The 25174-nt window shown below is 44.7% G+C and overlaps 1 protein-coding gene and 1 pseudogene across 2 annotated transcripts; one reads left to right on the forward strand and one right to left on the reverse strand.

Annotated features, from left to right (window-relative positions):
* Positions 1-182: 182 nt before the first annotated feature.
* On the reverse strand, positions 183-10111 carry LOC111152753 (ataxin 1 like). 2 transcript variants are annotated; one of them, XM_022511355.1, is made up of 3 exons: positions 10021-10111; positions 7870-7937; positions 183-6731 (listed from the first exon to the last, which is right to left on the reverse strand). In XM_022511355.1, the coding sequence occupies exon 3, from the start codon at positions 6609-6611 to the stop codon at positions 4545-4547; it is 2067 nt and encodes a 688-aa protein (XP_022367063.1). In that variant the 5' UTR covers positions 6612-6731; positions 7870-7937; positions 10021-10111; the 3' UTR covers positions 183-4544. The 2 variants fall into 2 exon arrangements, with proteins under 2 accessions (XP_022367063.1, XP_022367064.1); XM_022511356.1 differs by having other exon boundaries at positions 183-6728; positions 10021-10079.
* The window catches only part of LOC111153065, a 26935-nt pseudogene continuing 11180 nt past the window's right edge, over positions 9420-25174 (forward strand).

A 25174-nucleotide genomic window follows, 5' to 3' on the forward strand; every position in this document is an offset into this window, starting at 1 on the left:
GCAAGTTTGACAATAGGTAAAGGCACATGGGCTGCTGTCATACACACTGCAGACAGGAACCCAATTTGAGGCCATCTTCACTGCTGGGCATTTGCAGTAGAATGGCTTTGGGATCACAGACTTTGAGTTTGCAACCTACCGGGGGAGGATTTAGGCTTAACAGAAGAACTAATAAAGAAACCTTAGTGTGAAAAGTGCATTTATTACTACTGTTCCTGCTGGGGAGGCTCAGCAGGGCAAACCGCACCACCTCTCCTCCTTCCACCCCAGGCACTGTGCATAGTCTGCAGGTAAGGAGAGAGTGCAGTCGACTCTAGCATCTCGAGGGCCAGCGTCATCCGAGGCCCAGATCAGGTTTCTGGCCCAAAGATGGACCCTAGAGTTGAAAGAGCAACTGATAGCTGCAAAGACCCAGATGCTTATTTTATTATTGCATAATGTGGGAAGCCCTCCCAAGCCCAGGGAAGCTGGACGGTGAAGGCTTCCCAGCAAAGGGCTAATAGGTTCCTGGTCAACATCCAACCTTGCACAGTCCAGCTCTTCAACTGTAGTGTACACTTCTTCCCATCTGGAAAGTATTGTAGCTTCGGTGTGGTTTAGTAAACTTAGCCCTAGGAGGCCAGCAGTCTCCCTAAACCTTGGCCTCTACCCAATTTACTTGCTCTTAAGACTGTGACCTCATCTCCATGGCCAGTTCAGTTAATCAGGTATCTTTACTCCAAAGGACCCAGGCCCTCTCCCAGTCAGCTCATGTCCACCCTTCATCTCCAGTGTGATCATTCAACTCTCCAATGTGCCTGCGTGTTGCAGGGTTAAATCATACCACCACCCTGTTTCTCTCCTATGACGTCCACTGGTAAAAATAAAACTAAACCCCACCAAGGGGCTATTTCGGTCAAACTTCAAACCCTCTTCAGTCCCAGAATCCACGTAACTGGAGCCAGATGACCCTCACCCTACCATGCTGACAAAGGCCCTAGCCTGGTTCCCCGCCATTTATTTTTAAAAACAGGATTTAAGATACCACAAAGGAAAGCAGTTAATACATAGAAAACGTCCACTAATAAGACCTGTTTGCTTCTCCCTCAAGACAGTCAGGTGTTTGGAGCCTAAGGACTCCCGACAAGCACTGAAGCCACATCCCTTTGGATTCACCAGCCCACCAGCAGCATTTCATACTCTCCATATTCAATATGACTTTGCTATAAAGTAACACTTGCACAGTTAAGAATGAACAGGAAGCCTGGATTTCCTCTATATGGCCAGACATGGAAGGAGAGGGAGCTATAAAAGGTAGCAGGCAGGACAGTGAGCAGACAGCAGCAGTGGCAAAGCAGCACAAGAGCAAAGCCCTTGGTGTTATGACCAACTGGGACCAAGACTGTAGAAGGGTCAGTCCAGATCTGCTAGGGCCCCTCCCACTGGATGTAAGTATTCAGCTCTGAATTCCCTTCCCCCATGCCACCACCCTCCATGCCTCCCCCCAACCATGTGCACCATGTACATCTTGATAGGAACAATGACCCAAGACTTGGATGTATTACCCATCCTTTACGTGATCTCTACTCCCCAAGTGATACAGGCATTCCTGGTCAGTGCGGGAATTTCTCTTTCTCTTCCTCAATTCTGGGAATTTCCTACCACTGACAAGGGAGTGGCTCTGGCCTTCTTCAAATGCCCATTTCCCAAAAAGCTGACAGCTTCCCACTAAAATGTTCACTATCTCAAAACCACTCTTAGGTCTCTTGCCAACTTATGAAATTCCTTAAGGAAGAACAGACCACCACAGGCTCCTCTTAGTTCTCATACCTGGAAGAAAAGACTGAACCGGAGGGAAAAGATAAGCGGAATGCCACAGCTCTGACCAAGATTTAGAGCACAGAGCTTCTTTTCCTGGGAGCCCATACTTTACAAAAGACACCTCTATAGCTTAGCAAATCGAGTATTAAGATGTTACATACACATGGCATGGTACTAGAAGAGTTGGTGATACTCCTTCACTGGCAAGAGACAGAAGGGGAACAGCAGCAGAAAGGTCAGGGCCCAACTTGCCAATGTGCACAAGATGTTCTCTTCCCAGGATTAAGTGGAAATTACCAGGCTGAAAAGTGGAGGGTCACTTGGTTTAAACTACTGTCTGGTTGGACATGGGTTTGCTCCCATCAGGAGGAAGCTCAACTGGTGTCCTTGGTGGACAATTCTTGAGTGTCTACTGTATGCATGCCACTGTATTCAGTCAGTGGGCCTTCCTATGAGGAAGGAGATTTCTGAGAAACCCGTGCAAACAATAATCCCTAGGAATGAGCTGATCACAGAACAGGCAGAGATGAGGTCTTCTCCCAGGGCTATCGTCTGAGAGGATTCCTCAAAGACTTAGCCCCACAGGCCCCCTCGGTAGGAAACAAGCCAGAGAAAGCAGCATTCAGAGAAAATGGGGGACAGAGCAGGGAAAGGTGAGGATCCCAAACGCATACAAGGTTGAGTGTTCACCAGAGTTGGTGTTTGGTTCTGAGGTGACCCAGAGACTGAAGTACTCACAGTCAGGTCAGCAGCTTCCTTTGGATGGGCCTCTGAAACCTGACTGACTGCTCTCTAGGAATGAAACAGTGGTGTGTAGGGCTTGTAGCAAACAAGCCAGTCTCAGTCACTTTGTTCCCCCAGGAGAACAACCTTTAGCACCTGAACACTAAGAATGACTCCATTCTCAGAACTCCCCCTCCCCCCAGGAGGTAGGTAAGATTATTTATCCCCATTTGGCAGCTGGGGAAGAACTGAAAGAGCGAGAGGTCACAAGACTTGCCTGAAGTCCTTGACAGAGTAGAGATCAGACCTCAGAGGTTTGGGACTCCGATGACAGGCAAGGCCTCGGCTAGTCCATGTACATTTCTGAACAAAATGCCAGGATCATACACTGAGAGAAGCCTCATCAGAGAGCGGGGTGGACGATACCCTGAGTTGCTTCAAGAGTCTAAAGACCCCTGAAAAACAAACAAAAAACCCACCCACCCACCTGAAGGCTGGTGGGGGAGCCTAATTCTCAATACCCAGTGGAAACCCACAGTCCAAGCTGATGCTAAAAGTTGTGAAGAAAACGTGGACTTAAGACACAAGGCGGGGCAAATGCAACTAAGATTGAGAATGCTCTTTGCAGAGGAACGCTCCACCACAAAATGAGACCTAGGAGACTTCAGGTACTGGCAACTTACCAAGACTATCCCAGAACCTTAGAGCTGGCTGTGGGAGGGGATGGCTCGGAGAAGCCTGAATGCTGACAGAAGGGGAAATAAGATGGGAGGGGCTGTGTAAAAACACCAGGATGGCCACTGCCCAGCCAGGGGTATTTGCCCTGACCCAGGGCACAGTTCCCTTCTTTTTTCTCTACCAAGCTGTTCAGCTGCAGAAGAGGAGGGGACATGATTATGAGTTTTGAAAAACAGGGAATATAACTGAAGAGGAAATCAGAGAGACCCCCTCCACACCAAACACTAGAGGTCTTGGTCAGAGTGGACAAAAACAATTTTGCAGAAGGGGAAAGGCAGTGCAGCTACAAATCAGGCCCAGGTCAAGACACCATGCAGAGGACAGGGCGGCAGAAGGGCTGGGGCAGCGCAGGCACTTAGGCACAACATAGACAGAGGAGGAGAGTAGGGGACTGGGGACAAAGGTCCACTGGTTCTTTCAAAAGTCACCATTACCAACTAGAAATTCAGTACGATTTCGAAGTAGGTCTGGCATGCTGGGTACAAGAAGCTCTGTTAGATCAGCTACCTTTCCAGAAGCCCTGCCTAGAGCCCGGTCACCTGGCCATCAGGTCTTTCTCCCAAAGTCCCCTAACTGGGTCCCTGCCAAAGCAGTACTTCACTCTGAACCCTGGAGGGGCTTCTCTTTCTTCTGGTGCTAGAAGCCTTGTGGGAGGAACAGTGGGGGGATGGAAAGGGCTGAAGCACAGGATCAAGCCAAGTCCCCCAGACGAGTGCTCCTCCCCCACAAACCCACAGACATCTGTAACAAAATCACCCTTTAAAGTGCACAGCTCTAGAAAGAAGAGTTCTGGGTGGGAACCCTCTTAATCCCGATCATGGGGCTTCCTCCCCTCCCACCACAAAAAAGAAAGGAAAAAAACTTCAGACAGTTGAACTGCTACTATAAGCTGTGGATCATCATTTTTGGCTCTTTCTTTGCTCCCTCCCTCTGCCACCTGCCCCCAAAGCCCGACCTTCCCCTTGCAGGAGCTAGGGATGGGGAGGAAAGAACAGGGAGGCCCTGATATTTGGAATGTTTCTTATCCTGTGTGCACCCCCCATCTTTCCTTAGCTCAGGCCTGCTGCTCCCCATCACAGCACCCTCTGGGGCTGCCCTGAAAGGATGCCATGGAGTAATGAGCAACAGACCCTGCCTTGGGAGGCTGCCTTCAATGCCTCCTCTTTCCCCCCAATCTCACTGCCAAGAGAGCCATTCCCTGCTCGGCATGTGCAAATCCTCTGCCTGCTCACGCTGAGGCCCAGCTCTGGGGTAAAGCCCCAGTCCTGGTCTGGGAGAGAGGTTCATTTTCCTGCATTGGAACGCCCTTCGATGGACAGCTTTACCTCCTGCGGAATGAAAGAGGGACGGAGCAGTGCAGCCCGCGCCTCCTCCCCTTGCATGCTGTATCTTTGGAAGCTTGGGGCTGGCCAGCAGGCCTGAGCACCAGGCTCCGGCTGCGAGGGCTCTACCATTTGGGGGCCCTCACCTGGCGGCTGGCTCTTCCCCTCACTGTCACATTGCTCTCTGGGTCCCAAGACTGTCCTCTCAGGCCTTTCTCGGGGGGGACCCAGCTGGCCTGGGGGAGCACAGCTAGCCTGAGAAACTGAGTTACTGTTCAAGCTCTGTAAACTGATGGAGATGCAGACATCTCCCACCTGCAGCCGATGGCAGGGCAAAGAGAAGAGCTGTGCAGTCCGCCCAGGGCTGCAGGACGACCAGCCCTGGCCATACACAAAGAAGGGGTGCTCGGGGGGCACCTCGATGCTCACTTTGCTCTGCTGCTCACCAACCACAAAATGCAGCATGACAAATCCAGGCCACTGGCTCTCCTGAATGTCCACGACCGTGCTAGAGTCAATCTTCAGCCCCCCGCTCACTTCGGCACTGCGCACAAAGTCCTGGGTCTGGAGGTCCTCCACCCGCTTCAGCTCCCCTGTAGCCAGCTGGATGATGGCGCCTTTCATGAAATGGGAGGGCAAGTGGGAGGAGGTAATGGGGGGTGGCGTTGGCTCCTTATCTGGGAAGGTGGCTCTGGCCTGCATGTCCAAACTTGATGCCACCAGGATCTCCGAGCCCACGGGCAGCAGACCTGGGTCAGTTCCAGTGGGCACCAGGTTGCCATTGGCTACAACCATTGCTTTGGGTAAAGGTCTATGTTTCACGGGTTCTTGATGGGATTGAGGGTAGAACCCTCGGGCCTGATTTTTCTCGGCCATCTCTGCTGGGTTCCTGGCTGACCCTCGCCCCTCACCCTGATGGTCAGGGGTATGATGCGACAAGTTGAGGGGGCTGGGCTCATCCTTCCTCTGAGCTGTCACCACACGATAGTCCTGAGAAGCTAAAGCGCCAACCACCCGCTGGACCTCGAGGTCGGTGTCTGGGGTCCCTCGGTGTGTCGGCACTGCCACCTCCACCCGTGCAGTCTGAGAACCTGAAAACAACTGTCCATCCACCACACATTCTACCACTGGCATCAGTCCCTGGCCTTCACTCTTGCTGTTGGGGGAGTCGAGGGCTTCGCTTTCCCGTCTTACTAAATTTCGTTCTCGCTGTCTCTGTCCATTGGCAGCAGCTGCTTCCAGAGCAGACTGGCCCTCCTGAGGGGTAAGAAGCGGGCTGGCACCTGCTGGAGGGGTTTCATGCAAAGTGTACCCAGCAGGTAGCCTGGACATCTGATAATAAATGGGCATCCGGCCTGGAGCAAGGTCCAGTGGCTGAGTACTCGAGTGATGTGGCAACTGCCCAGGTGGGGAGGTGGCAGAAGGGGCTTTGCTGAATGAGTGGGCTGGGGATGAAGCCTGGGGAGGCGGAGTGGCTCCTTCTGCCAGGAGTGAGGCATATGGCACAAAGTGTGGAAGGTGAGAAGTGGCGAGGTTGGCAGAAGGAGAAAGGAGGGGACCTGGTAGGAAATTAGGTGGCACGGCATAGGGAAGGCTATAAGGAGACCCGATAAACTGCAGAGAGGTGGACGGGAGTTGAGCATAGTGGATTGGGGGATAATGGATTCCTGGATGTTGAATCAGTGAAGACGCTACATTAAATGTGGGGGGCAAGGGGCTCATGTTCACCACAGATGGGAGGCCAGTTGGGGAGAAGGTAGCAGGTGGCACAGCCACCTTATACAGCATACCATACTGGTCCACCGTAAGACCAGTGATGGCCTCAGCTCCATCACCCCCCAGACTGACTCTGGCTCCTGCCTGGCTCTGCCCGGCCACCACAACCCCTCGGGACCATTCAGAGGCATCACTGGAGGGTGTGTGGTTAGTTGAGCAGCTGGTAGTTCTCCCCATATCCTCGCTGGTCACGGGGAGGTCTCGTTTCTTTGGTGGAAGGCATTCCTGACTCCTCTCATGAACAGGTTTCATATTGCTTTATGGTGTTCCTGGAGCCTGGAAGGGGTCGGCTTGCTCCTTGGGGCATCAGAAGGGGCTTCTCTGTGGCTCCCCTGCACCCCTCTCTGCTGCTGGCTGGGGCGCCCACATCTGCTAGGGAACAAATCAGAAGCAAAAAAAAGTAACCTAGGGGCAAACCAAGTCAAAAGAAGTAGCAGAAACTGTGCCCACAGAGGAAGGTGTAACGAAGGGGACTGCTGGGAAAAAAAGGCACGATAAAGGGGCAAACAAGGATGCTACCCTCCCCTCATTCATCCAGCCCAGGACATGAAAGAAACAGCCAGGAAAACCACAGAGAGCTACAGGAACAAACATTCAACAATTCGTAAACACCTGTGAGCTCTACAACCCCAGAGAGACCAACAGCTTCATGATCAGGTGTGCCACTGATGGGGACCTTGACTCTTCCCAGCCTTCTCCCCAAAGAGATTTGACCACATGGTTGTTGCCGCTGGTTCTTTTTCCTAAGCTTCTCCTTTTGTCACCAAAGATTACCATGCTATCTCCTTTCCAACGTATGACCTCAACCTCACTTCCTTTCCCCAGCCCAGTTTGGGTTATGATCTCACCTTTCCCCATCCCCCCATCCCAGGCCTGGTTAAACTCTCATCCTCCTTTGCCTCATATCACCACTACCTCAAAGACCCAAGTGCCACTGAAAAAAAAGCATCTTCTGTGCTCCATGAAATACTACATTCAAACTTGGGCCCTATGGAAAGTGATTGTACTAGTGTGTTCTATAATGTATTTGTTTCTGCTCTTCCCTAAACAGCAACAAAACTCTTCTGACCACATATAGACTTCCTCCCCCTGCCCAAGTCTGGAAAAACTTCTTTCTTCTCAGTAACCATCTTCAGTGTACTTTCTTCATTCATTCTCTTTCTTTTTTCCTGTGTGTTTTCTTTTGCCAATGGCTCTTTTTCCACTGTAGGTCTGCTCTAGGCACCACTTCCTAAATTCTTGTCCCATTCCTCCAAACCTGTCTAGGTCTCTATTATTCATAAGAAAGTTCTCTCCCCCTTTTCTCTTGCTGTCACCTTTCATACGTGCGTTTGTCCCTTGTCATAAAGTACCCTTTTGGTCCAAACATTTCAATGCATGAACTTTGTCACCTATTTCTTCCAATCAAGGCTCCAGTTCTTTAGATCTGGATGTTACACTGCTCTGTTTTTCCACTGATGAATCCCAGTGTTTCTTCTGGCAACAAGGTATCCTAATTTCCCTCTATTACCTGAGCTTCCAGTAGTGCCTCTGAGCAGCTGTAGTAAGAAGCAGTGTCCTCCCCACTGCCTTGGGAGCCTAGAAGACAGAAATAGGAATAACGTAAGCAGGAGTCCAGCCTCTCGCTTCCCCAGGGTCATCAACGTAATTCTAAAGCCACAGAAACATTAAAGTCCATGAGTCCCTGCCTCATGCTCTGCTCCAGAGGTAACAGCACATTTATCAAGTTTCTAGGCATTTGCATAGAGAAAAAGCTATCTCTTAAGCTCTAATTTGTGGAAGGACATCCCTGAAAAAATTTTTTCAAGGTGTGTCAAGTTTCACTGTTTTCCTGAATGTTTTATTCTTCATTCTCTACCTGTACTTATTCCCCAAAGGTTAAATTTACCACCAATCCCAATTTCAGGTAAATGTGCAACTAAAAATGTAAGATTCAACATTATTCCCATGTGAACAACGGGAAGCTGGAAAAATCAACTGCATGGATTTCACTTTTATTCAGGGCTGATGAAAACATAGATGTCAGGGCGCCTGGTTGGGTTCAGTCGTTAAGCATCTGCCTTCAACTCAGGTCATGATCCCAGGACCCTGGAATCAAGCCCCACATCGGGCTCCCGGCTCAACAGGAAGCCTGCTTCTCCCTCTCCCACTCCCCCTGCTTGTATTCCCTCTCTCACTGTCTCTCTCTGTAAAATAAATAAATAAAATCTTTACTGAAAAATACAGATGTGGAGGTTATTTAAATGAAAAAAGTGCCACTAGAGGAAAAAGAACACTTATTTATGTTTCTGGGGCAGAAAAAGAGGTCAAGGGGGAGTCACTCAAGGGGAAGCCTTATTAACAGATTTTCAGGATAAAAGAAATAGGATCCTGTGTGTGTGTAAAATTTTCTGAGTGACAACTTTGTACCAAGTGTTGAATCAGGTGTGACAGAAAATGCAAACACTGCCTGAGTCCTGGTAGCTATTAACAATGGGGAAAAAAGTTCACATTAAAGTATCAGTATCTGAATCTACACATGCCAGTAACATCAAGCACTGAAGAAAAGAGCCTTAATCTCTGACAACAGATAAAGCAGTACTGACCAGTACTCTGAGAAACTATCCATTGTTCTGTCCAAGTCCTACAGAACTGCAAGCCTCTAACCAATCTGAAGCAACATTTATCTCTTAAGACTGGCAAGGTGTGTATGTACAAGAAAAGGTGATGAGATAGGAAAACAAGGGGGAAAGAAAAATTCTCAGTTCCACAAACACAAATTACACAGTGGGCAGGGTCTTGCATCCCTTCTTCACCAGCAGTTCCAGTAGTCGAAAAAACAATTAGCTTTCTCCCTCATTCGCAACAGAAATTGGGGTCACATCTCCAATCCCTGAATGATCTTTGCTTCCTGCAATTAAAACCTTAAGGGAAACCTGCCTCTAGGTTAGCCAAACACGGCCGAATAAAAAAAGGCAAGAGGTCTGAAGGAATGACAACAAAGAGCCAAGTCTGTGCACCAGGTTCCAACAACGCAAAACACATTTCGGAATCTGAAACCTCGGCCTCAGGAGGGGCTCGATGAAGACTTCTCAGAAGGAAGATGCAGCTTGTGACCCCAACCGAGCTGGCGGGGAAGGGAGTCTGTTCCGGTGAGCTGCCAACGCTGCTATTGAGAGCCCAGAATCAAGAGAATGAACCCAAAATTCGGTGAGGGCGAGAGGTACGCCCGCCAGAAATGAGTGGAGCTTGGAAGAGACTATGGGTTATGGCTTCCCGTGATCCTGCAATCCTTGCTTCAACAAGGGTAGGGCCCGAAATCGGGAATTTAACGTTTAGGGGTGGGAAGTCGATCCTTGAAGCAGAGGAACAGGGACAAGGCCCCGCAGGCGATGCTTCCTTGTTTGGGGGCCCCTTCCCGCCCCCAAAGACTCGGACACCCCGGCCCGCGGGGACACAGCCGCGGGGGTGCCGGGGCCTGAGGCCGCTTTCTGGCCCGGGCCGGGGAAAAGCGCGCGGGACTCGAGGCGCGGCCTCTTTTGCTCTCCCGGTCCGCGGTTCTCGGGCCCCGGTCCGGCGGGGCAGTGGGCTCCAGGGGGCCACTTCTTCCTAAGCTCCGAGCCCAGGCCTGCTTGGTCTCAGTGAGGCCGGCCCAGCGGCCCCCACGTCCGGAGACACTCACCGGCCCATCTCACGGCGCTCTTCGGGCTCCTCCCGCTCGTCCCGGAGCCGCCGCGACCGCGGCCGCCGCCATCCCCGGCCCCGGAGCCGCCCCACACCCAGCACCCTCCCCGCCGGGCGCCCGGAGATGGCGTCAAGTGCGTTCCGCCCCCGTCGCTGGCAGATGGCGTCACCGCCCAGGCCCAAGAGCGACGCCCAGGAGTCCCTGGGAAGGGAGGGACCCGGGACCCAACCCCTAGCCCCTCGCCCTTCGGCCCCAGCGCCCCCGTGGTAGGAAAACGGGCTCCTCCCCGCGGGAAACAGGGTCACGTGAAGAAGGTTGGGGCGTCTCTCTTGCCCTGACCCCACCATGACCCCTGCATTCTCTCTACGCCAGTAAATTCTGGGGGTTCCCAAACAGCCCTGGGGCGTGGCCAGCTGTGACCCTCATATCCTGGACTTTCGAGGCCTGACAGGTGAAGCCTCCTCCTGGGAACCTCGGGGAACCCCGAGGGACCCCTGTCCAGGAGAGTAAAAAGATGCCCCTGGAGACCCAGAGTGGAGATGGGGGAGCTCTTTGAGTTGAGAAATGGCTTTGACAGGGATGAGAATGGACGGGATCCAGGATCTAGGAGGTGAACCAAGTAGTGGGAACTTGAGGGATGATAGGAGGGGGTTCAGTACAGTGGGAAGAGGCCTTGACTACTCGGTCGGATACTAGGTCACCATTCATTGCTAATTAACTAGTCACCTTCATAGTAACATGAACATCTGATTAACGATAAGTGAACAAGTGAACACCAGTCAAATTCGTGGTTTGATTGAAACCATGTAAAAAAAAGTTCAGCATACAGACAGAAACAAACTAAACTGAGGAAAAAGTAAGTTTAACTATCAGAGAGATTGGATCTGAGTGGGTTTTTTCCCTTTCAGTTTCTGCAAACTCTGTTCACTAAATAACAATTGATTTTTGTTTGATTTTAAAGATACTGGGACGCCTGGGTGGCTCAGTTGGTTGGACGACTGCCTTCAGCTCAGGTCATGATCCTGGAGTCCCGGGATCGAGTCCCGCGTCGGGCTCCCAGCTCCGCGGGGAGTCTGCTTCTCTCTCTGACCTTCTCCTCACTCATGCTCTCTCTCACTGTCTCTCTCTCAAATAAATAAATAAAATCTTAAAAAAAAAATAAAGATACTGACTGGGCTCTGGTCCCTGCTCTGTAGCTATTGGACCTTGGGAAAATCGTTTTACTACTTTAGACTTAGGTTTCTGCTTCTGCAAAATGAAGAGCTTAAATTAGATGAAGGGATGGGAGTAAAATGTAGATAAAAAGAGCTCTTTATAACCATTTTAAGTGAAAATATAAGCAAATACGTACAGTATGAAATCATGTATTTAATGAAAAGACATTTATGTATCTGTACAGAAAAGGAATGGAAGGCTATGTAACAGCTAGTTAACACTGGTAATCTCTGGAGAGGAAAGTAGCATTGATTGGTGACCAAAAGATACAAAAGGGACTTATTGTTTGGATTTCGTATGAAAATATTACATTAGAAATATTAAGATGAGTAACTTAAAATACAAGTAAAGTTTATGTTCTCTAAGATTCTTTCTAGGGTATCAATAGACCTCAATTTTGGTATTTTCTCACCTGGATGGGCACAAATATCATCAAAATCATTGAATGCTGCCACACACATGCCTTGCACCAGTGGGTGAAACACTGAAGCTACTGATCTGTAACCATCTAATTAGTATTAGTCATGACAGTCATCTTCTCCCTCAGTTTGGCCAAGAAGGAAGTCCTGTGGTTACTCAGTGATTCCGTTTTACCACTAACTGGAATTCTGGCTTCTAATTCATTACTTAGCTCACTAAATTTGCATTAGAACTACCAAGATTTAAAAAAAAAAAAAAAACTGCCAGGATAGACAAACAAGCCTATATTATCAATCTATTTATTTAATTTTAAAGATTTTATTTATTTATTTGCAGAGAGAGAGAGCACAAGCAGGGGGAGGAGGAAAGAAGGAAGCAGGCTCCCCGCTGAGCAGGGAGCGGATACAGAACTTAATCCCAGGACCCTGGGACCATGACCTGAGCTGAAGGTAGGTGCTTAACCGACTGAGCCATCCAGGCGCCCCTATGCTCTTTTTTTTTTTTTTTTTAATCGGAGAGATATACATACTGCTTGCTGTCTTTGCCAATTGTTTCCGTATCGATAAATTCAAATCAATATAAAGATAGAGATAGAGACCCTTTGGATCATCCAGGTGTATTCAAGGATAACCATTTCCTCCTAGATTAAGGTATACTCTCAGAGAGTTAGTGTTTCAGACATAATTGAGAGAGCAGACACAGGTAGATGCAAGCAAAAAGAATTTTTTGGCTACCAGCCACTAACATTATTACATAGCGCAAAGGCATGTTGTTTTAAAGACAAAACCAACAAACAAAAAACCCCCCAAAAAAAACAGAATGTTCTGATTGGTGAGACAAAGGTGGTTCCTGGTTTGGTGTGGCAGTCCCAAAAGAGTGGGTCATATCTCTGCTGTATTCTCTTCTAGAACTCTACTCCAAGCAATCTTCATGTCTTTGTACATATTGACGGTAGGAAGCTCCATAGTGACAGTTTGATAGGAGTACTAGTAATAAGTAAACTAACATGTTTTTAGATTTAAGACGCTAAAATAACAAAAAAATTCCCTCATTTCCCCCAAAATCTGTATCGTTCTCTGGAATCTGGATAATTCCCTATATAAGTTATTTATAGTAAGTAAAGTCAGGGTCTTATTCACTGTAACTGACTCAATGAATAGTAGTTGAATGAAATTTCACAAATATATCTCAAACTGCAAGACTCTCCATGCTGGTTTTTTTGCTCCCATTTCCTCATTTCTACTCTTACCTGGTTTTGCCTATTTGTTACCTGTTTTCAGTCTCTGTCATCTGAAAGTCCTTCATTTTCTTTCACCAAATTTGTTTGTTTAATTTGCAGTTTTACGAACTGATGTAGTGAAAGGAGGTTTGTTGTTTATTTTTGTTTTTTTTTTTCATTAAAAAAAAATTTCCATGCTCCATAAAAGGAGATTTTTAAAGGTATTTGAGACATTTGGGAACTGAAAAGTTACAACTCAATCTGTTTTGTCTACCTCTGCTCTTTCCTTGGATTCCCACTGAATTCCTTTGATGTGTGTAGAATGAATTTGTGTGATGGGAGATTTTTAGCTACTCTGTTGAGAGGGAAACAACAATGACCACAAAACCCTGCTGGGCTGGTTCTTCTTCTCCCTAAACAGGCGCAAGTTTCAGACCAGCTCTCTGTGTTGCCTAGTTCCTCATTGGTGATTTTTCTACACCTGTCGTGGCAGGGGCTATTCAGACAACTACCCCAACTCTTTTTCAATGTTACAGGATCAAACCAGAGAGAAGAGCTGGTAATTTGGGAAACTATGTGTGTCATAACAAGAGAAATAGGTGGTTTTTTCATACTGTCAGTCTCTTCACTTGTATTGCTCAGCATGTAAATGTGTCATTGTAGGGAAGAACTTTATCTTTGAATTCCGATGGCAGAAACAACAATGTCAAGTGTAGGTTGAAGTTCTAGAAATACTTGGCAGATTTAGCTTTCCCAAGACATGTGTTGGTGCCTGGTATTAGATGGTTTTTCAAAAGCTTTTCTAGATGCCCAAATGTAGAAATGTGCCGTTTTCAAGCTTCTGTTTTGTCTACTTCTCTGAACAATGCCGTGTCCTTATTTCCACATGCTTTTAATGTTATATACCCTCTCCAGATTCCAATGGGGATTTCCCTTTCAAATTCATTAATATTTTATTTACAAGGAGGTCTTGGAATTTCTCTGTAAGTGACTAATACATCCTTTGGGGAAGGGAATCTTGATCTGCTGTTTGCTTCCTCAGACACTTGCCAAAGGCTTTCATTTTTATCAGAAACTTCCTGCACAACTCTGAAAAGTTGCAGTCAGAACACCGACAATTGAAATAAACCAAAGGAAACCTAACCCTTACTTGGATTGTAGGAGTCCTATCTGGGGAGTTGGGCCTCAGAGAAGGCGTACATTTAGACCATTGCTGAGCAGACAGGAATTCCTTACAGGGGCCTACTGAACGAATAAAGTAGATGTGGAAAAATTAATGCCCCATGACACTGATAACTCTTCCTCTGTGAAACTGGCTCGGCAAGGTGATTTGTGAGCTGCTGTGCCTTGTTGTGGAATCATGTTCATCTCTGAACATGAACATCTTCCAAGGCAATCGCCCTTCAGGTCAACTTTCGACTGGTTGTCAGTAGCCTAAAACTCCTGGAAAAAAGGAAAAGTGAGTGAACAGTTCAGACAGCACAACAAGCTGCTTCTCATCACTGAGCACTGCCCTCCCACACCCCATAGATCTCCTGAGATGTTACTTAGCAATTCTGGAATTCAAAGGAATGTGGCTGACTTGTGGGAATGATGATTATAGTGATCAAATCACTTAAAAGTTTGCAAAGACTGTTCTGTATCTTGATGGTATCGGCACCAGTATTTTAGTTTTGCAAGATGTAATCCCTGCATGAAACTAAGTAAAGGGTACTCTGGATCTTTATTACTACTCACAAACTGCACGTGAATCTATGATGATCGCAAAATAAGAAGTTTAATTTAAGAAAAAAGTTTCCAAAGATTTCAAATGTAAAACAATGTCCAGAATCCTGGACTCTTCTTCATCAAAGTAGAGAACTTTATCTAGTCAAGCCTTTTCAAATATGCAGGTGCTATTAAGTTTGAGCTGAAGGGGAAATTTTTCTGGAAAGGCTTCCTTATGTCTTTTTAACACGCCAAAAAAGAAAGAAAGAAAGCTATTTCTTCTGTCAGGTGACAGCTCAAGTAGTGTTAGACCCATGACCTGGGGTAGTAGCTGACAAGTGTTGTCTTTTTTCTTTGAATCCAACTTATTTTCTGTTGCCTCTTGTTCTTTCCTCATTTCAATGGGTCACATGAACCGTAAACCCCTCAAAAAAACTGAAAAAAAACCCGCAAAAACGATGATCTCTGATTATGAGGAAGGTTCAGGTAAAACAAGTTTTGCCTGTGCATGCAATTTTCTGAGTGCTCCTTAAATAGCACTATTTACTATTGAACTACTGTCATCTGTTGGTGGAGAGGCTGCTGTTCCTTAAACTTCCAGGTTGATTTTTGGGCATTCTTGAGACAATAGGGGCCTAAGAAAAATACCTTAAACAAAGAAAATTTAGGCAAGCCCAGTGGTACCCATCATTGTTACCATGAACCATGATGATGACATTGGTGGTATACACAGAACTTGTGAATTTTCAACTGCATGCCCGTGTGTCCTCTTATTTGATCCTGGCAATTCAGTGACACATATAATTATCCAAATAAATTATATCCTTTTTTTTTTTTTACAAATGATGTGTAAACTTGGAGTGCTGGAGTGATTTGAGGTAAATAAAGCAAATTAGCCCTGTCTTACCTAAACTTAATACTCTTTAAAGGGAGAGAGTTATCTTGACTTTCTATCACTCCAGGGTTCTATTTTTTCTTTTAAGATTTTATTTATTTATTTGACAGAGAGAGAGAGGTCACAAGTAGGCAGAGAGGCAGAGAGAGAGAGAGAGGGGAAGCAGGCTCCCTGCTGAACAGAGAGCCCAATCCTGGGCTCAATCCCAGGACCCTGGGATCATGACCTGAGCGTAAGGCAGGGGCTTAACCCACTGAGCCACCCAGGCGCCCCAGGGTTCTATTTTTAACACACACTATAACCTGGGCACACAATAAGTGTTTGCCAATATTAGTAGTGGTGTAACAACAATTCAGTATTTAACTGAAACAAGTCCAGTTCTACTGTAATTTCTTTTCCCTGTGACATCTAAAGCAGAGAACAGTTTCCTACTTTGGACACGGCTAAACAGACTTTCAAGCCCTGAGCTTTGTGTTTATTTCAGATTCAAAGTAGTCTCATGTCAAGATTTGCTTGCAATGACAGAGTAGTTCTGTTCCTGATTAGAAGGTGAGCATGATTCGGTGAACAGATGGGTTACATAGTTTGGAGGGTCAGGTTTTCCCCATATGTGAAATGCCTGTTTCCCCAGGCCCAGTCATCAGTTGATAAAACAAGGTGGTAAGACTTATCTCAGTGGATTGGCCTGGGACGGGTTCCATTTGTTACCTCCCCAGCATGACTCAACTTGTTCATTTTATTGGCATACTGTGGTGAAAAAGCACAGGAACTTGCAGTTTGAAGATTTGGCCTTCTTCTAATTCAGCCACTCCTAAGCATGTGACCACTGGCAAGCCATTTAACCTCTCAGTATCTCAGTTTTCTCAGCTGTAAAATGCAAATAACAATATGAGCCTCACACAAGTGCACAAGTGTTGCAGGGGTCAAATGGAACTGTATATATGAAAACAGTTTCTTATTTTTTATTTTATTTTTTTATGATTTAATTTTTAAGTAATCTTTATACCTAACATAGGGCTTGAACCCACAAACCTGGGATCAGGAGTTGTATGATCCACCAACTGACCCAGCCAGGTGTCCCTGAGGACAGTTTATTATTTTTTTTAATAATTTTTTAAAAAATGTATTCATTTATTTTTCAGAGAGAGAGCACAACAGGGGGAACAGCAGGCAGAGGGAGTAGTAAGCTCCCTGTTCAGCTAGGAACCTGATGTGGGGCTCTATCACAGGACCCTGGGATCATGACTTGAGCTGAAGGCAGACGCCCAACCAACTGAGCCACCCAGGTATCCTGAGGACAGTTTTTTAAATGCAAAGCACTTCATGTGTCTTCTTTTTTAAATAACCTTTTTATTATGGGGGTGTCTGGGCGGTTCAGTCAGTTAAGCGTCTTTCTTTAGCTAAGGTCATGATCTCAGGGTCCTGGGATTGAGCCCCACCTGAGACTCTGTGCTCAGTGGGGAATCTGCTTGTCCCTTTGCCCCATCCCCACTCTTGCTCCCTCTCTCAAATAAATAAAATCTTTAAATAATCTTTTTATTACAAAAATAATAATTGTTCACTGCGGGACATTTCAGAAAAGCAAGACAAGCTGAAAGGATAAAACAAAGACCACTCATCAAAGCACACCCTAGAGCAGTAGGCCTTCAACAGGTGTCAGAATTAGAGAGCTTGTTCAAACACAAATTGCTGGATTCCCTTCCAGAGTTTCTGATTCAGTATTTCTGGGGTGGGCCCCAAGAATCTGCATCCCTAACAGGTTCCCAGGTGATGCTGGTGTTACTGATCTGGGGACAGCCCTTTGAGAACCACTGACCTAGTGCAAAACACTGATAACTTCATATATGCATATATAGTGTGTATTTTTTATTGTTTTTATTAAAACACTGTTTCACCCTATCGTATAACCTGCCTTTTGTATTCAACGAACTCCACTTTGTACATGCATTTTTCTGTACATGTGCTTCCTGCTGCTACCGAGCTGGCCTAGAAAGCAAGGAAAGAGATTGCTGACTATCTGGCTGCTGGGAAGGGTGCATGAGCTCAGATCTGAGTGGAAGACATTATCCAAGAAGACTACCTCATGGAGGCCATGGAGATCCTGGAACTATATTGTGATCTGCTGCTGGCTTGGTTTAGCTTGATCCAAGCCACAAAGTAAGACCTGTGGAACTTGAACCATTTGTTAGGCTCAAAGGGGTGAGAGAACATCCCTGCCCCATAGTGAGGAAGAGGGTGGGCTTCAACTCGTTGAGACTGTGCCAAAGGACTTTGTCTCTAATTTTTATAGGAAGAAGTAATGCTGTTTGAAGAGACTAGGTCAGTCCAAAGAGCCATTTTTAGAATCATATGGCTGTCTTTTTCCCCTTGAGCTTGTAGAAAAGTGGGAAAATACAGACAAAAAAAGAATCCATAATTACCAAGTCTGGAGCTAAGAATTTTGGTGTATTTCTTTCAGTCTGTATATGTATTTCTGTATTTATCTATGTTGCATAAACACATTGTGTGTGTGTGTGTATAGTTATATATACCTATATGTACATATAAGTATGTATTCTAATTTCAGTTAAGAGGAATTATTTAACACATTTTGAATATTGTCCATGGGCTACCTTTTATTTATTTATTTATTAAAGATTTTATTTATTTATTTGTCAGAGAGAGAGAAGGCACAAGCAGGGGGAGTGGCAGGCAGAGGGAGAAGCAGTCTTCCTCTTGAACAAGGAGCCTGATGAGGGGCCCAATCCCAGAACCCTGGGACCATGACCTGTGCCAAAGGCAGACGCTTAACCAACTGAGCCACCCAGGCTCCCCTACCTTTTTTTTTTTTAATATTTTATTTATTTATTTATTACAGAGAGGGTGCAGGAACAGGGAGGAGGGGCAGAAGGAGAAGCTTAATCCCAGATCCCTTCAGGGATTATAACCTGAGCTGAAGACAGATGCTTAACCAACTGAGCCACCCAGGCGCCTCCATGGGCTACCTTTGAAGCAGGGGCGGGGGTGGGGGGAGAAACAAAAAACCCTGTGTCGCCTAACTTTGTGATTTTCTTAGGGAACTGGATTCTGGTCTCACTGAATCTGTGTCTACACTAATCTGGACAGCTCCGCCCTCCAGTCGGAGGTACCTGAGTTGAAAATAGTAAGTCTAGGGCTGCCTGGGTGGCTCAGTGGGTTAAGCCTCTGCCTTTGGCTCAGAATATGATCCCAGGGCCCTGGGATTGAGCCCGGCATCAGACTCTCTGCACAGCAGGGTGTCTGCTTCCCTCCCCCACCACCCCTTCACCTCTCTGTCTACTTGTGATCTCTCTGTCAAATAAATAAATAAAATCTTTTTTAAGAAAAAGAAAATATTAAGTCTAATAGTTTTCACTGCCTGTGCTGCGACTGTAGGTGAGGGACTGTAGGTGAGTGCTTCTTGTTTGGAATTGTGGGATTAGTTCGAGGAATCCTTTTTTCTCTTAAAGGACAATGATAAAAGTTTTTTCTCCTGCTAGTCTTTAAGTGAAAAAATGGTTTTCTTTTAATGGCAATAATAGATACAAATAAATAAACCTTACCTAAAAAAATAAAGCAAAATTTGAAATTGGATTTCTTTTGTGTGGAGACAGGAATCCTAATTTATAAGGTGTTTACAATTAGAGTTTCTAAGTTTAACGTTTATCAGATATTTAAAAACAAAGCAAAGCATTTGTTAAATGTTGCTGTTGCTGCTGTTTTGATGCTAAAAGAATATAATTCCAATGAGGTAATATGAAAGTGATTTTTGCTCTTTTGGTGGTTCTTCATCTCAAGCAAATTTGCCATAACTTGATGAATTTTGCCTTTATTTCTTTCTTGATGATGGTTTGCTCCAGGTATCTAATCAGCTGCGTGCAAAGTACAGCCAAGAAATGGCCAGCTGTGTTGAACCAACGAGATTGGAACTGTCAGCTCTCAGGTAGTACTCTTACAGAGACACACATTTTTCTATGTCAAGAAATCCAGGAAAAGAACACTTAATTTTCTGCAGATTGCAAGATGTTTAGAAATAAGTTTTGCATTGGAGGCAGAGCATTTTAGATTAGGGAACTCAGCTGCTTATCAAAAAACTAGCCTCAAGCAAGGTGAGATGGTTCCTTTATGAAGAAGGCATAGATTTTCCTAAATGAAACTGGCCTAGTGATATGAAGGAACTTAATAAACTTAGAAGCTTCAGCTTTTGGACATCTTCCATCAGGACCACACACATAAAATTCAGCACTGATATTCAGCTGAGACACAGAGATCTGGCTGCAGTGTTGTTTAATGCTGGCAAATGCTCTCAGTCTCTAGCGTGTCCAATTTTTTTTTAAGATTTTATTTATTTATTTGACAGAGAGATCACAAGCGGGCAGAGAGGCAGGCAGAGAGAGAGAGTGGGGGGAAGCAAGCTCCCTGCTGAGCAGAGAGCCCTAGGATAATGACCTGAGCCAAAGGCAGAGGCTTAACCCACTGAGCCACCCAGGCGCCCCCAGCGTGTCCATTCTGATTGGATGGTGCCCTGCTGTGCTGGTTGCTGAGTGTGTTGTATCACCTCTGATGATTCAAATACATATAAAGTCAGAATTCTCGAGTCCAAGTATTTTTTATTATGTTTATTTTCTTCCTCTTATTTTACTTGGTCTGAGGCTCTTTCATCCCAAGAGAGTGCTGCCGTATTACATAAACTAAATTCTTTTTGTTTCTGAATTTGTAGATATGTGTGTGACCAAGTCTGTTATGTTCTTTATCTTCTAGCTCATGTGAAAATTAAATGTGAACACTCTACCCCAAGTTCTAGTAGAACAATACCTGATAGAAATTGCTGAGAACTATAATGTATCATATAAATCCAAGGCAGCCATTATGGTGAGTACTTTCAGGAAGGGAGACTTGACTTACAGCTGAGATTTTTATTGTGCACCAGAAGATTTTTTTTTTTTTTTCTGCTTAGGAATGTGGCTTTCAGAGTAACCCTGGCAGGAATGTAAAGCAGGTGACATTTGCACCTTTTCTCTGCCCACATACTTTTCCTAACAGAGCTCGACTTCTGCTGTCACATGACCCTTATAAGCTGGTAACATCGGAGTAGAAAACAAAGATGAAGGTATCTTTAGAATGTACTTGTGTAAAAAAACAAATAAAAAACAAAACACAGGGCACCTGGGTGGCTCAGTGGGTTAAGCCTCTGCCTTTGGCTCAGGTCATGATCTCAGGGTCCTGGGATCGAGCCCCGCATCAGGCTCTCTTCTCAGCAGGGAGCCTGCTTCCCCCCCTCTCTCTGCCTGCCTCTCTGTCTACTTGTCATCTTTCTCTGTCAAATAAATAAATAAAATCTTTTAAAAATAACCACACACACACACACACACAAAGAAGTGTGTTAAACCTTTTTGTTCTTAAGATCTCAATTTTATCCCCCCAGAGATAGTTTGCATTTTAATAAAGGGCTCTTGGATTAAGGGCTGCAAGATCCTAGAGTATAAAGCACTCTCTTTTGGTGTTGGTTAAGAGTATGAGTGAAATGAGTATGAGTAAGAGTAAGAGTGAAATGGCCTATATTCAGATCCTAGATTCACCATTTATTAACTTTGAGACCTCGGGCAAGGGGCTTACCCTTTCAAAGACTCAGTCCTCTGAACTTTAAGAAGGGAGATGATTGGGGCACCTTGGTGGCTCAGTCATTAAGCATCTGCCTTCTACTCAGGTCATGACCCTGGGGTCCTGGGATCGAGCTCTGCATTGAGCCCCTCATCAAGCTACCCATCGAGACCCACATGGAGACCCACATCGGGCTCCTTGCTCAGCAGGAAGCCTGCTTCTCCCTCTCCCACTCCCCCTGCTTGTGTTCCCTCTCTCGCTGTGTCTTTCTGTCAAATAAATAAATCTTAAAAAAAAGAAAAGGGGGATGATCATAGTTAATAATTATTACCAAGTCTCATAAGTTCATTGAGATTATTAAATGAGCTAATGTGAATAAGGAAGTTAAATGCAATGCATGGCATATAACCAATGCAATCAAGTTTTGCTTTTTGTCATCATCACTGAGAGTGGTTTAAGCTTCCAGAAGATAGTCATGGAGTGTTTTAGGACAAGAGGGATATCCCTGTAATGCCTTTGAATTGCTGAGGGAGAAGAAGAAGCAGACTCCCCGCTGACTGGGACTTGGGGTGGGGCTCAATCCCAGGACCCTAAGATCATGACCAGAGCTGAAGTCAGACACTTAACCAATGGAGCCACTTAAAGGCCCCATTCCATTGGCTTTTAATTTCACTTACAGTAACAGGGAGCAGCTTTCCTCTGACCAAGGAGGCTGCCCATAGGCACTCTCATCTCTTCTCTCTGCCCTCATTCTCTCTGTTCTCCCCTTTGTTTACTCTGCCTCAGCCACAATGGTCTCTTCCTGCTTCTTCAAACACACATGCTGATTCCCACCTCAGGACCTTTGTACTTCCGGTACTCTGTGTTCTCTAGCTATCTGCCCTGTCCCTTGCTTACTTCCTTCAGGTCTGCACTTACATGTTCTCTTCTCTGAGTCCCTTCCCAGCTACCTTCTCTGAAATGTCCACCTCTTCCCTCTTTTCTGGTTTATGTTTTTTTCTCTATTGCTCTTATCTCCAACATACTGTACCATTCACTTAGCGATTTTGTTTATATGTTTTGTCCCCTGGAATATCAGTTGTATATGGACAGGGACATCTGTCTGTTTTGTTTACTGTAGCATCTGTGCAGACTTTACGTTAGGTGGTCAATGGATTCTGTCAAACGAGGGAATAAATCCAGACTTTGCCACTGCTAAAGCTTGGTGAACTTTCTGGTAGATCTATCTATGCATATTTATGTGTAGCTCTTAATCACTGAGGTACCACAGGGTCTGACCCTTAAAACGTCGTCATTGAAAGAGAGAAAGAAGCAGCTTGTGGGCCAGAGGCTCGAAGCCTGCTTTAACGGTCATTGACTTATACTAGAGTCTAAACTGCGTGAGGGTAGGAACTATGTCTCTTTGCTCACCACTTCTTCACCTGTGCTTCCAAGAATGTTTGGCAGATGCTAGGTATTGCAATAAACAAATGTGTGATAAACTGAGAACCCAATGTGATTCTTACCTTCTTGCCTCAGGAGGAAATCCCGACAGACCTGGTCAGTATTGGATTTACTGAGGATGTCAAGAAAGGTGCCCTTGGCAGAACCAGTGGAACTTTAGCAAAAACTGGTGATCCACTCAAGGCATCACCAGTATCTGCACTGGGGCCCTTTCCTATGAGATCCCCAGCCCCTTGTTTCTCACACCTTCCTCCTGAAAGACAGGTCAGTACAGAAATGGGAAACTGAATCTGGAATGCTAGTACCAGTAGTGGTAGAATATATTTCTACATGGGCTTTTTGAATGGTACAATAATCCTTGTGAAGTTTTTAAGGCCAGGGGGCATATTTACAGTCATTTAGCTGACATTTGATGTGTTTTTATGCTGAACTCATGAGACATATGCCGATGGTCTTTTATCATCCTCTTGATAATACCACAATATGGATGCAGGGACATTTTTATGAGCTGGACAAATCTGAAAGTCTTTAATGTACAGTGATTTAGACTCATGTTTCAATATTTAATTTATATGTGGTGAAAACAATTTACTCTCTTATTGAAAATAGTATAAAAATCTCAGAACTTTGTATGTATAAATCTAGAAAAATCAGATAAATAGAAGTTCAGGAGCCATAGACATTAATATTCTTTATTCTCTGTTCCTTCAGTATGAAGTAAAGAGAAATTGTTTTTATTCTTTTTATCTTGCTAGGTATTTCTGACCCCATGGAACTCTTTTTTAAAGATTTTATATTTCAGACATAATTTAGCTCTGATCTTCCTTGTTGAAATTTTTGTCTGAAGCGCACCTTGTGTACTGCTCAGCTTCCAGTCTTGGAATGCAAGGACTCTGATTTAAAATAAAAAAGAGTTATAATCTCTAGCTCCGTCTATGTCATTGCAAATGGCAGGATTTCATTCCCTTTATGTCTGAATAATATTCCATTGTGTATATATGCCACATCTTCTTTATCTTTTGGTGGGCACTTGGGCTGCTTCCGTATCTTGGCTATTGTAAATAATGCTGTTATAAGTCATTCAGAGAAAGACAAATACCATATGATTTCACTCATATGTGGAATTTAAGAAAAAACAAGCAGAAGGAAAAAGAAGAAAGACAGAGAGACAAACCAAGAAAGAGTCTTAACTATAGAGAACAAACTGATGGTTGCCAGATGGGAGGTGAAATGGGGTGCATGAAATAGGTGAGGGGGATTAAGGAGTGCACTTGTTGTGATGATCACCAGGTATTGTATGAAATTGTTGAGTCGCTGTATTGTACACCTGAGACTAATATAACACTTCATGTTGACTAAATGGAGTGAAACTAAAACCTTAAAGAAGAAAAATAAAAATGAAAAAGGAAACTTAATCATGGAAACTTTAAACATATAGAAAATTAGAGAGAATAATATAACGAACTTCCAGGTACCCATCAATTTTAACAGTTCTCAACATTCTGCTTCTTTTATTTCTTCTATCTCTCTCCTCCTGACACTTTTTTTGTGTGGGGGGAAGAAGGAACTTAAAGCAAATCTCAGACGTCATATAATTTCACCCATAAATAATTCAGTATATATTCAGTATATATATTCAGTATATATTTCTGACACATATCCTTTGTTTTTATAACATAAAACAATGCCATTATGATGCACAATACAATTAAAAATAATTCCTTAATATTAATTCCTTAATAAATCCTTAATACTCAATATACATTATATTTTATTTATTCTCAGAAATATATTTTTATAGCTTTTTGTTGAAAGAAAGATCCAAAAAGATCTACACACTGTATTTGCCAATACATCTTTTAAATCTTTTCATCCTAACACTCCCTTCATCCTGCTTGTCCTTTTCTCCTCGCCACTTATTTGTTGAAAAAAGGGTCCTCTGACTTTATTAAACTGAATCATCTTTCACAAGTAGCATCTCCAGGCTTAAAGATAAAAGATTTCCCAATTCTTATATGAGACCACACGTGGCAAAAGAAGCAAAACTCATAGTCACTTCTAAAGCTAGTTTCCAGAAGGCATAAAAAAATAAAAATAAATTCCCTTTCACAAAAAGGAAGTTTGATGGTGATTAAGTTAACTTAAGTTAATTATATGAAATATTTACTGAAGGCTTACTATGAAAAATTGTGTGTTTGGAACTCAAACCAATCATATCCCAGTGGTTTTTTTTCTTTCAGAGTGACTCCTATAAGAAGAATGATTTGTTTCCTTCACTGGTTCCTAGTAAGTATAGGGAATGCTGGTAGAAACTGGAATTGCTTAATATCTGTTGAAGTTTTCCAGTTATTATAAGACTATTCCTTGGGGTGCTTGGGTGGCTCAGTCAGGTAAGCATCTGACCCTTGATCTCAGCTCAGGTCTTGATCTTGGGGTTGTGAATTCAAGCCCCACATTGGGCTCCGTGTGCTCCACTTAAGGAAAAAAAAAAAACTATTCCTCCATATGTGAGAGAAGGTTATTAGTGATTGATTAGGAGTACAATGGGTTCCTTTATAGTAGCTAACAGTTTTCAAAGTGTATATAGATCTCTGAGAGATCTTTAACACACACACACACACACACACACACACACACACACACACACACACACA

This window comes from Enhydra lutris, unplaced genomic scaffold (genome assembly GCF_002288905.1).
Source record: "Enhydra lutris kenyoni isolate GAN:26980312 unplaced genomic scaffold, ASM228890v2 scaffoldscaffold30, whole genome shotgun sequence".
Lineage (NCBI taxonomy): Eukaryota > Metazoa > Chordata > Mammalia > Carnivora > Mustelidae > Enhydra > Enhydra lutris.